This window comes from Panicum virgatum, chromosome 9N (genome assembly GCF_016808335.1).
Source record: "Panicum virgatum strain AP13 chromosome 9N, P.virgatum_v5, whole genome shotgun sequence".
In the NCBI taxonomy this organism is placed as follows: domain Eukaryota; kingdom Viridiplantae; phylum Streptophyta; class Magnoliopsida; order Poales; family Poaceae; genus Panicum; species Panicum virgatum.
Window position 1 is genome coordinate 82,646,245 of NC_053153.1, and position 13,296 is coordinate 82,659,540.

The window sequence follows — 13,296 nt, forward strand, 5'->3', positions numbered from 1 at the left end:
GCCCTACCGCCATTTCTCTGTCGGCGAACTCCGATCCTGAACTAAACTCCTCTAGCAACACACACGAAGGAAACTTTGCACATTCAAGGAACTAAACCCCCACGGACAGCATCCGAGCTGCAGCTTCGAGGGATCAAGCCTCTGCAAGACTGATACTCATCCCTACAAAGGCTCGGGGGCTATTGTCGGGTACCGTAATTAGGGGCGCCCTAATCTAAGAACTAACTCGCCCTCAAAAACACAAAACACGATTGGGCAATCGGGCCCACGGTGCCTACCGCTGTGTCAAACACTACAGTCACACCGGGCCAAGGCAAACAGTCTCCCTCCTATCCGAAGGGAAAGAAGGACTACTCGACGGTGATCTTGGAGAGGAAGAAGCCACCAATGATGACAACTCTGTCGTCGCTCTGCATCCGGGTACCATGGAACGACTCCAACTCTCCCACAATAGCCCAGATCCTTTCCAGATCCCGAAAGGGCCCAATTCGCACTCAGCCCACAGCCTCGCTCCGCGGTACGGCCCATCCGAGACCCCCTCGAACCCGCGGAGCGATCTCCGCTTCGCTCGAGGCCTTCCCACCGAGGCCCTCAACAGCGCACCGCATCTCCGCCTCGATCGAGGGTAGCAGACCTACCCTCGAGGACAGGCCAACTCCGCCTCGCTCGAGGCCTCCCCTCAGCAGACGGAACTAGTAACCCATCTAGTCACCTGCATGGCTGACAGGGGCATTAAATGCCAACCACTCCACCGCAGAGCGCGGGTCAGATGGCGTCAGGTCACCATGCCGCACAGTAGCTATGACCGGAGTCCCGCCTTCCAACTCCGGTCACTGCTCCGCCATCCCCGGCACTGTCGCGACACTGTGGGAACCGGCGACAACCGGTGCAGACGTGCCCGGCACTGCTCCTGCCACTGTGCTACATACTCCTCATACTTTCTCTGCTGCAGAACCCTCGATCGGCATGGGCGCGACCCTCGAACGCGGCTCGGCTCTTGACCGGAGCAAAACTCCCGCCCGCAGGACCCTCGGCGCCCTGCCACGTCACGCATGGAGGACGGTACCCTCCACAGCGACCACCACGACGCCCACAGGAGCTATCAGGACGCCGGCGCGATCTCCGCAAGATCAAGGAGCCATCCAGGATGACTGCCACGCCCGGCACCATGCCCTCCAGTGCGACACAGTGTACTTCCAACAGTGATCGACCACTGCACACCCCCGATTAGGGAAGAAGCCGACGACTTCTGACCTCCTCGTACATGGACCACGCCCCTCCTTGTGTCTATAAAAGGAGGAGGTGGGCACCTTCGTCTAGAGACACATATCCATAGACACTCATACGACCAACCCCTCTAGTTTTCACTCGCTCGCTCTCCCGATATTGGCACTCACCTCAATCACTTAGTAGAGACTTGGGAGCATCCCTTCCTCTCTCGCCTCGCTTGTACCCCCTACTACAGGCACTCCGGTGCAAGATAATACAGCGCACTCGCACACCCCTGCTGGACGTACGGCCCCACGGCCAGAACCAGGATAAATCCGTGCGTTACTGTGTTGCCTCTTGCATCAACCATCTAGGGTTAGGGACCACGCAGCATCATCACTCGTTGGCTCCGGGACGCCGGGTCTGGACACCGACAGTACCGAACCTAACAGGCGCATGTGTGGTGCGCTAGGCGTGCCAGTTAATTTGACCAGCAATTGACAAGGAGTGTAGACGTTAGATGCAAAAAAACTATCGGCTAGCTAGCCGATGAAGATAACGCCAGCAATCGGCTATCGTCCAACTGATCGAGGGGATGCAAGCCATGCTTAAAACGGCGCAGCTTAGGAGCAACGCCTAGATCCAAGTCAAAATCAGCCTGCATGATCTGATCACAGAAGGTAGCCGATCAGGATAGATCTAAACTGGATAACTCGTGACAAAAAAATAAAAGCAAACCAGATTAAATGGATTAACATAGTAAGATCTAAGCAGATGCCAGTAACTTGTGGTAAAAACTTAAAGCAAACCAGATTAAACGGATTAACCTAGCAAGATCTAAGCAATTACTGATAACTTGGTGATAAAAGCAACAACAAGCTAGATTAACGGATAAATTAACCTAACAGATTGATAACTTTTTTTTGGGTAAATTGGTGAACAAATCAGATCCCGCCAGACGGATCTAGAGTGCTCGATAACTAGTAAATAAACCCCGCCGGACGGATCTAACTTACTTAATAACTTTGAACGCTATAAAAGAGAAAGAAGTGATACGCAATACGCCGTCAACCTGGATTGTCTATGCAATTCGACATGGAACTTACCAATAAACGATGAACCTGCCTGCTGAGAAAAACTTGTAGAAAGGAAAAAAATATTGCAACTATGGCGAAGTCGTCTTCTGAAAAGTAGATGTGCTGAATGTAAAGGTTTTGTTTGGAAGTGGTTGAACAAAGTTTACAAATGCTGGAGGCCTGCCTTTTATAGCCTAAACCTAAACCCCGTTGCCGATACGGTGCGATTACTCTTGCGAACTCGAAAGAAACTTGCTTAACCGAATGATACAAAATCTAAAAGATAACTTGCTGACTTTAATGCTAGCTCTTTCCTTAGCTCCATCGGCTGCGACGTCTTTCTCTGGCTCAAAGGCTCAATTTCCCTAAGCTTCTCTCTTTACTCCAGTGTTGGCCGATTCTCATCGGCCATCTGCCCAAAAAATTGACACGTGCCAAAAAAAGTGTCAATAGTGACCCGCCCCAAAAAATACCAGTGGCGAATCACCCCATCATCCGCCCTTATAAATTATTTTCAATTTTATTTCAGAAATTTACTTAATTAAAAAGAGCATGAGGGACGGTCCGGCCTTATTGGACGGACTGTCCACTGGTTCGGATATCCGAACCTCACTGCAGAAGATTCGGATGTCTGAACGTCTTTACACGGTAAAAGGCAGTGAAGTCGGACCTCCGAATCCGCGGACCATCTGAAAGCTATAGTCAGACCGTCCGCGGTGCTATTTTTTTGTTTGAATTAAGTAAATTTTTTTAAAAAATTGAAAATCATTTTTAGAGTCGGACGAGGGGCAGTCCTCCTCGGAAAATGGATGCAAACGTGACTTTGCCCACCGTTGTTTACCGTATGTCTCTGCTGTGTGCTTTTGAGGTTTTGCCGTGTGGCACACGACAAAGGCTGACTCCCGTATCGATTTCGCATGAACGCACATATATACACTACTGTACTGTGAATGAACGAACGACCAAGCAAAGGTACTGCCTGCCTTAATTGTTGCAGCAGATTAGCACGGACAGCATGCTGACAGCAGGGGGCCTTCAATGCAAGTAAAGCAAAGCCCATCCGCACAATTGGAACACGGCCGGCCCATGGTCCATGTATTAATGAGTTGAGTTTGTTGGCTGTCGGGTGTCGGATCCTTCTTCTCTCTGGCCCATCCGTCCGACCCACCCAGCTGCTGCTTTCATTACCTGCCCCATTGCAAATGAACAGGATATCTACCCAAGGCTAAGGTCAGTCTCCATTGTATTATAAAAGTGTCATGAGTAAATTTACCAACATGACAGATGAAAAAGAAGAAGTGTCATAAAATGTGGGAGGAGTGTAATCACCATAACACTTTTCTGGCTAGTTCACAGTCTTGTAACTCTGTGATGACACTCTCCATTGAAGCTGACGGAAGAAGAAGATGTTGCTGCCGCCCATTGGCATTGCCAGTCGGACCGATCTCACACCGATCAAGGGTCCATTGGACAGCGTGCGTTCGTTAGCTCACCATCGTCCTCGATCTGCCACTTGCGGCGTATCTAGCAGGGTGGCCAGTGGGCCCTGGCCCATCCTAAATTTTGCATCTCCAATATATACATATAAAAAATTATTCATCTGACAAATAACATATATACAAATTTGAGGTTTAATTGTTGGTTTTCTAATGTTTGAAATTGTAAGATATCTTATTACTATATTATCAGATGTCTTTGATGAGTTTTATACTAGTACAGTATAATATATTTGGCATGATAAAAAATTTATGTCGAGTTGGACCATCCTAACCCAAAACATTTCCCAGCTTGCATTGCATACTTGCCAATATATATATATAGATAGGCAGACCGACAGATGGATGGTGGAAAGTGGCCAATATATATACGGGCTTGCTAGAGCACGGATGTACGACGGGAATTTTCCTATCAGATGCTTCGTTGCAATATCGCAGCAAGAAACCTGCAACATCAAAAATCTATAGATGCAATGTTAAAAAATATATGAAAAAACTAATTAAGTCATTTGACTCTCGAACCTCGGATAGAAAATTCTCACCGCAACATAATAAACACTATGTTTCATGCAACATTGACCGTGAAATATGTGAAAATAATAACTGCAATATCAAAGATCAACTATTGAAACATATATAGCACCGTCCAATTTTTTTTCTCATCCGGACGTTGCCTTAGCATTTCCGATACATATATGTGATGCCTCTAGCTAGCTAGTAGCTATAGCTATAATAATAAACAGTCTAACCAATACCAATAGTCGTATAGCATGCATGCATCAAGAAGCTACGGATCGGACACGGTACAAGGGGGCAATGCAAATAAGAGGCAGAGGATCGGAGAGGTTTCTTTTTCTTTTTCTTTTTTCTTTTTTTGAGTTAGGCAGAGGAGAGGTTCCAGCAAAAGGAGGCCGGGGCTCAGCCTCACTATGTAGCAAAGATGATACTATATATGATGGAACTCAACATGCAGATATGGACGATCTAGCTAGTAGCTAGCAAGTCACCAGCAGCTATATATATGACAGCAGAATAATGCGTAGCTAGCTTAGCATTAGGCTTTTTTTTTAAAAAAAAGGTGAGAGAATAAGTTTCGATGATCTGATGGCACGACGACGAATGCGAATGTCGTCTCTGCAGCTAGTAATAGCTTTGTTGAGTGCAGTTATGGTTGAGTGCGGGCTGTCCAAATAAAACTCCAAATTCATATACAGGCCAGCGCTAGCTAATCAAGCAGTCCGTAGTATAGCAACTGTGCGGACGGTGGACCAGAGCATTTCTCACCTCAAAACGCTGCGTGCATTCACCATCAGCTAGCTAGCTAAGCTGCGACATGATGATCGGCGTGTTGATTATTCTGTATCCTGATGTGTTCAATCACCCATGCATGCAGCTAATTCTCACGTACGACTCCTGCAGCGGCTGTGATCGTCCGCCGTGTTCAATCACAAGTTTTTCCGCCAGTAAACCTTCGGCACCTGGGCTACATACCTTACCGGCCAGTGACCTTGCAATAGTAGGATGACGCCCAACCTGTGTTCTGTAACTGTCAGACGTCAATATATATTTCTTTCTTTTTTTCATTTGTAAGACGCCGAGATAATGTCGGCTAAAATATATAGTCGATCGTTCCACTGCTAGCTGCACTAATTAATAATCAATTATTCATATATATATGCATCAAAATCAAAACAATATAGGTACCTAATTTGATATATATTATTTGCACTGTCAAAGGATAGATGCAGAGATGGAAAATACATGCCTTAATCAATTTTAGGTTTTTCTTTTTCCTCCGCGCCAAAAAGACCAAAGCAATGTGCTTTTATGCATGCATATCCACTCATGCCATCTTTGAATAATGATGGATCTTGGCTATATTTATTTTTAATTTGCATGAAAAGGGGCAATTCTAGTCTCTAGATACAAGGTAGAGTGTGTAGCAGAGCATTTGGGAATTTAGGACCATGCCTATTAACGAGTGAACAGTGAAGGTAGTAACTCAGTATGTTCGTACTACTACATTATTTTGAATAATTGTCAAAGATTCATTCTCTTGGCTACTTCCAGGAGAGAATTATTTTCTTGACCCTAAAAAGAGTTGTGCTTAGGTTTTTGGCCTTTTTCTTTTGAATTTGGCTATTTGGCCCAAAAAAACGAATTTCGTTTAGTTTCTTGGCCCTTCCGCAACTTACAATTAGATTTATAGTCTAATTATATTCAAACGCATCTGTTTAGGTTTTTATCCAAGATAATGATAACATAAAGAAACTTTTCATGAATTTTTGGTATTTTCCCCACTTGTAAAATAATTTCTAGGTATTTATAAATCTATTTTCAGTTTTAAATCACAGAAAATCGCAGGAACATGATAAAATAGTGAAAAATTCACTGGAGTCATATCTAAGCATGTTGTATCCAACAAAAATCACTAAGATACCATTTGAGCTACCAAAAAGTAGATATTTCTATGAAACTTATTTTGGGGCCAAATAGCTAAGTTGAAGAGAAAAAGGGCCAAGAAACTAATCACAACTTTTTTTAGGGCCAAGGAAATAATTCTCTCTCCAGTCTCTACTTCAATTCATGTGTGCAGATATTTCACTCTTGTTTGATTTCCTTGCTGGCAATATATAACCTGGCTATAAACTATGGTTCCTTTAATAATACATATCTTTTGTAATCAGTAACTGCTACCAACACCAGATGCAAAATTATGTAGTTGGTTAATACCAAATGGATGCACGAATAGTCTGGGGTGCAGATCAAATGAAACCACACTAGGTATGCACCGTAAATTAAATAACAGGTCTCGGCAGCCGGGATATTGCTTGATACACATAGTATAGTTGACACCAATAATCTGGAAAATTTGTAGCACGTATTCAATATTTTCTTCACATAATGAAGTGCCCACTTGTGCATGTTTAGTGTGGCAAATTAAATAATTGCACTCAAAAGCTAGGAGCATTTCTTCCCTGTTGGAGGAGTAGGTGGGTTTGATGTCATTGATGATAGCTAGATTATATATGATCAACATCAGTTTCAATAAAAAGGTTGGCCAGAAATGGAACATGATTTATTTTATATATATCGATAAAAGCAAGTATATAAATAGCAGTTCGTTCACCTTTAGCTAGTGGCCCTCGTGGTGCCACCGTACGGCGGCATGTCACTTGGAGCAATGTTTGAGTGCACCCGGACTGAACAAATACCTTGAGCACACACTATGTATATATCCTCCAGGTTTAAAAGCTTTAAATTTTCTTTATACTCCAACAAAGTCCAACAGAATGTCGACACAACTTCCAGGCAAATGTACCTGGTTACTAAGTTCTTGTGTGCCATATGCGTGTTCAATAGTATTTCTCCAGCTTTATATATATATATATATATATATATATATATATATATATATAAAATAAAGTGGAAGGTAAATGTAAAAGAAACTTGATCAATACTCCTAATTTGAGTCATGAGGTGGCTAGACATATATATAGACAACGTAAATACTCACGTACTCCCTCCGTTCCAAATTATAAGTCATTCCAAGAATCTTCTAGAGTCAAATTTTTTTTAGTTTGACCAAATTTATATAATAAAATAATAACATTTACAATATCAATTAAGTATCATTAGATTCTTTATTAGTTATATTTTTATAGTGTACCTATTTGATGTCATAAATTTTTGTGTTTCTCTCTATAATTTTGGTCAAACATTGAGATGATTTGACTCTCCAAGATTTTTGGAATGACTTATAATTTGGGACGGAGGGAGTACATATATAAGCTGTGCTTGTCCTATATAGCATTGGCCATGCATAAAGCAAGCCAGGATGGAGACACCGTAGCATGTGTCACGTCAACCACGAAATGGAAAGTGTTGAACAATCGACACATCAGTCTAGTTTATTCTGCTGCAGATACGGCTGGGCCAATCGCCTGCAAGTATCGGCTGCTGCAGATACATGGCATGCATTCATTCATATATATACAACTAGTAGCTTGTTGGCAATTATATATATTAATAACGCTAATAAGTGAAACTACTAGCTAGGTGAAGTTGACAGTATGCATGCATGCATGCTAGAATAAGCAAGTTTAATTATATGTCAGAACTGAGATTGCTGAATGTTACCTTTATTTGGTGATTAACACCGTTGGACGCTTGCTTTTCACTAGATAGTGCATATCATATGCTTAGTATTAATCAATGCAATCATGTATGTATATATCATGCGGCGTCCATATACGTATGATACTAGAAAGGACGCGCGGCGTTAACGCCGCGCTGGGCCATTGGTGGTCCAGCCATTTGTTTTGGCACCAAAGAACTGGTTCCTCTGTTTTGCCTGCAGGCGTGTGAACACATGGGTGTTGAAGACATTGAAGTTTAACAAAGCGGAGAAGCTCGTAGTCATCATGTAAGTGCTGTACCAATAATATGTTCCAAAGTTTTGAAAATATTTCGATACAGTGTATTTGGAAAATGATTATAATAGGAGATTATAATAGGATGCCGTAAGCGAACCACTTAAACCTGCACGGGCCGTAGGTAGATATGATGCACATTATGATTCTGATGAGGCAGGCGTTCCGAATTTTACAATCGCTTTCCGCGCTGTTTACTGCCCTGATTTTCTAATATAGGCGTCCCGGATTTGGCACAATTGTATGTGAATTTATTTAAGGCTCGGTTTGAAAGCCCCTAGATTTCCAGAATCGAGAATCCAAAATGCATCTGGGGACGCCTCTGGATTTGAGATGCAAGCTTCCCCAAGATTGCCCAATCGCCTCCCTCCTAGCTCTGATCTCCAATCGTTTCCACTTCCTACCGGCAAGCCGAGCACCTCCCCACTTCCATGGCCGACCAGGCCCCGCTCTGGATTTCACAATCGTCTTTTCTCGCCGAACAAGAGAAGGTGCTCGCGGCCACCCGCAGTAGAGGAGGTTCCTGTCGTGTTGCGTCCGATGCGAGCCCAGGCTCCGCCCCTCCCCGACGCGGCTAATGTTCCCAGTCATCGCGCGGTAGCGCTGGCGGTGGAGGTATCCTGTTCCTTCGCTCGGGAATTTGAGGGCGGCGCCTGGGCATGGGATCGGACAAGGCTGATGCTGAAATCGAGGCCGAGGAGGCGGCGTCCGCGGCGGAGATGTTGAGTGAGGAAGAGAAAGGCAGAGGCAACGTCTGCAGAGGAGGAGGTGTCGAGGAAGGAGGGCCATAGCAGGGCAGAAAAAGAGAGCGGCGAAAGCTGCGGACTGCGGAGTAGCAGATGTCCAGCCTGCGGAGGCTCAGGGCCATCCATTCCCTTCCCCCCGCTGCCCTCTATCGCTAGATTTGGCGCGTCAGTGGGCGCAGACGGGTGTTGGGGGGGTGGGCGGGTCGGCGTCGGCGGGCGGCGGGCCACACCGGTGGTGCAGGCTGAGGAGGTCAAGGCGTGTGCGGTCGTCGTCGTCGTGCCAGTAGTGGAAGCTGCCGCGCCGGCGCCGAGTATAGAAGGAAAGGGATGCCATCTTATGCAAGTAGAGAAGATGGCCGTAGAAGCGGAGGGAGGCTTCAGGAATCAGGACTCGCCGAGAAGGGCGATAGTTGTTTATCTCGGGAAGGGCGACAATTGTTTGTCTCGGGCTTCTCAACATCCGTTCGATCTATGTCCGACGGCTCCTAGAAAATTTGATGTCGTGGCCCAATGTCAGCTCGGGAAATAAACCCAGGTTTCGATTCTTAAAAGATATACTTGACAAGGTGCATGCTTTGGAGGGCTTGGTGCCAGTAATATCAGAGTTACCGACCGACGACACATCGGCATGCAGCTAGTTTATTACTACTTTACATTATCCGGCGGCTTCAGAGCAACTCCAGCAATAACCCATAAATCACACTCTCTAAATATCAAATGCAGATTGCCTCTATTTTTAGGGGCTTTTAAATTTGTTTCAACTCCAGCAATAGTCCTTAATTCCAATATATAATACATGGCTCCCTAGAGACCCCCTAGGAATGGAGGGTGGGTGAGGGATTTTGGAGGCCTCTCTAGAATAGAAGGTGAAGTAGAAAGTCTGCAGGAGTGCATTTTTTCTGACTTAGCTTTTTAAACTTGGGATAAGGGGCTGTTTAGAGAGTCTGTTGGAGTTGCTCACTCTGATCTCATGCATTGTGCTATTTGACTCTGAGCAGGCAGGCCTTGCTGGCATTGGATGAGCTAGCCGGCCAGCCGGGCAGATGAATATGAAGCATGCATGATGTCACCCTATATATACTTGACATCAGCCGACGATGGAGCTGCTCCATTGATCGGCTAGCTGCTTCTATTTATAGCCGCGAGAAGAAGGCTCTCTTCCCGTCCGCAGCAGCAAGAAGTAAGGCTCAGTACCCATCCATCACTTGCCCAAAGCAAGTAAGGATCGATCTCAAGGACACATATATAGCTAGCTACTTCCCTAGCTAGGTAGCCCACCCAGATCATCATCGACTCAGTAGCAGATCGATCGAGATCATGGCTCTCGCATCTCTGTCCAAGGTGGTGCTCGGCTCCATCGCCTTCGGCGTCTTCTGGGTGCTGGCCGTGTTCCCGTCGGTGCCCTTCATGCCCATCGGCCGCACGGCCGGCGCCCTGCTCAGCGCCGTGCTCATGATCATCTTCCACGTGATCAGCCCCGACGACGCCTACGCCTCTGTCGACCTGCCCATCCTCGGCCTGCTCTTTGCCACCATGGTGGTCGGCACCTACCTCAAGAACGCCGGCATGTTCAAGCACCTGGGCACCCTGCTCGCCTGGAAGAGCCAGGGAGGCCGTGACCTGCTCTGCCGCGTCTGCATCGTCACCGCGCTCGCCAGCGCGCTCTTCACCAACGACACCTGCTGCGTCGTGCTCACCGAGTTCGTGCTGGAGCTCGCCGCCGAGCGCAACCTGCCGGCCAAGCCCTTCCTGCTCGCGCTCGCCTCCAGCGCCAACATCGGCTCCAGCGCCACGCCCATCGGCAACCCCCAGAACCTGGTCATCGCCTTCAACAGCAAGATCCCCTTCCCCAAGTTCCTCCTGGGCATCCTGCCCGCCATGCTCGCCGGCATGGCCGTCAACATGGCCATGCTCCTCTGCATGTACTGGAAGGACCTCGCGGGGACCAGCGGCGGCCCTGCTGCTGACGACAAGCCGCAGATGGAGGCCGTCGAGGAGGGCCTGCAGGCGTCAAAGACTCCCTCCCCGTCCCCAGGGAAGCTGAGGACGACCAACGGAGGAGCAGGATACAGCTCGCCGTTGATGACAGAGGACATCTCCACCAAGCACCCCTGGTTCATGCAGTGCACGGAGCAGCGCAGGAAGCTCTTCCTCAAGAGCTTCGCCTACATCGTGACCGTGGGCATGGTGATCGCCTACATGGTTGGGCTCAACATGTCGTGGACCGCCATCACCACGGCCATCGCCCTGGTGGTGGTGGACTTCCGCGACGCCGAGCCGTGCCTGGACAAGGTGTCCTACTCGCTGCTCGTCTTCTTCTCAGGTATGTTCATCACGGTGAGCGGCTTCAACAAGACGGGGCTGCCCGGGGCCATCTGGAACTTCATGGCGCCCTACTCCAAGGTGAACAGCGTCGGCGGCATCTCGGTGCTATCCATCATCATCCTGCTCCTCTCCAACCTCGCCTCCAACGTGCCCACGGTGCTGCTGATGGGCGGCGAGGTGGCCTCCGCGGCGGCGCTCATCTCCCCGGCGGCGGTGACGAGATCGTGGCTGCTGCTGGCGTGGGTGAGCACGGTGGCGGGCAACCTCTCTCTGCTGGGCTCGGCAGCCAACCTGATCGTGTGCGAGCAGGCGCGCCGGGCGCTGCGCAATGCTTACGACCTCACCTTCTGGAACCACATCGTCTTCGGCGTCCCATCCACCCTCATCGTCACCGCCATCGGCATCCCCCTCATCGGCAAGATCAACGTCTAGCTAGTCCTGCCGCCAGCCACCATGCATATCAACGCCGGCCGGCCTGACCAGCATGCATCCATCTGCATTATTAATTTATTATTGCATCGCCTGGGTTCAACTTCAACCTGGAATACCACATATATGCAGCATACGTGTATGTGTCTATATATATATACACACACACGAAAACTGGACATTAGTACCGGGCAGGAACCCATGGTCAGTACCGGTTCCTTGCCCGGTACGGTCCGATCGGTACTAAATGCACTAGTATTTAGTACCGGTCAGTCCGATCAGTACTAAATAGCGCATTTAGTACTGGTCAGAAACACCAACCGGTACTAAAGATATTTTTGTCCAAAAAAAATCAGGTTGCTTCTCCGGCTCCTCATCCCTTTCTCTCTCCTCTTGTTTTTCTTTCTACCATTCTTGCTCTTTCTTTCTTCTCTGTTTTTCAAGAACAGATCGACATTTGTTCTTTGTTCTTGAAGAACAGAGAAAAAAAATAAAGAGCGACGGTGGGAAGAAAACTAAGAGTAGAAAGGAAGGAGTGAGGAGCCGAAAAAGCTTCACTTAGGTTACAACATTCAAGCTAAGATTACAAATATCAAAAGTAATAAGAAAAATTATACAACACAAGAGATTCAACTTGAAAAATTCAACATTGATCTGAAAATGAAAAAAAAATCATGGGCCAGCGGTGGTGCAGGCCATAAGCCCTCACCCGCCGCCTGCGGGGAGCCGGCGCCGGGGCGTCCGCCACCGTTGCCGGCCGCGCTCGCGCGTAGCTCGCCCCCGTCGGCGTGCCTCTGCCGCCCCGCCCAGAGCCGCGCTCCACGGCCTGGCCGCGCTGCCCGCGCGCTTCTGCCGTAGGGGTCGGGTCGCTCCGTCGCCGAGGCCGGCTGCATCTGCCCGCGGCGCACATCCGCCGCTGTGGCTAGGCCACACCCACGCGCGCGCATCTCCGCCGCCGGGGCCGGGCAGCGCCGCCCCCGCGCCTCCGCGGTCGGGCCGAGCCACTCCCGCGCGCGCGTCTCCACCGCCGGGGCCGAGCAGCGCCGCCCTCGCACCTCCGCCGCCGGGACCGGGCCGCACCCCCGCGCCTCCGCTTTCGGGGCCGGGCCGCAACCCCCCGCGCATCTTCGCCGCCATGCTGCGGCCGGCCGGGGGGGCGCCACGCGCCGGGGAGCTGCCCCTGCACGAGAGAGGAGAGAAGGGAGAAGAGAGAGAGAAGAGAGAAGGGATGAGGGGGAAAACGGAGAAGGGAAGGGGAAAAGATAAGGCCGCTGCTGGCCGTTCGTCCATCGCGAGATTTTTTCTGTTGGGTCATGTTAATACCGGACGAAGGCTCCAGCCGTTACTAACGCGCCACATTTAGTACCGGCTGGTAGTTCCAGCCGGTACTAAACTGTCACTAGCTGTTGGTGGCGGATGTCAGAGCCTGTCGGTGGCGGACTTTAGTACCGGCTAGAGCCAACTGCCGTGACCGGTACTAACGGCCGCGGATGAATATGCGTTTTTCCAGTAGTGTACAGTACTTGTATTAATTAGTTCCGTATATGTACGTGTGGTGTCACTCTGTTCGCTTTTGGCCGTG

General features: G+C 48.6%; 1 protein-coding gene across 1 annotated transcript; it reads left to right on the forward strand.

Moving 5' to 3' along the window:
• Window positions 1–10,106: 10,106 nt before the first annotated feature.
• Window positions 10,107–11,850, forward strand: LOC120693090 (silicon efflux transporter LSI2-like). The gene has a single exon (XM_039976496.1). It carries the CDS (start codon window positions 10,278–10,280, stop codon window positions 11,715–11,717), a length of 1,440 nt encoding a protein of 479 aa, XP_039832430.1. The 5' UTR covers window positions 10,107–10,277; the 3' UTR covers window positions 11,718–11,850.
• Window positions 11,851–13,296: the final 1,446 nt, after the last annotated feature.

Bases quoted from the DNA above. Each gene is read 5' to 3' on its own strand.
- LOC120693090 (XM_039976496.1), top strand. From the start codon at position 10,278: ATGGCTCTCGCATCTCTGTCCAAGGTGGTGCTCGGCTCCATCGCCTTC.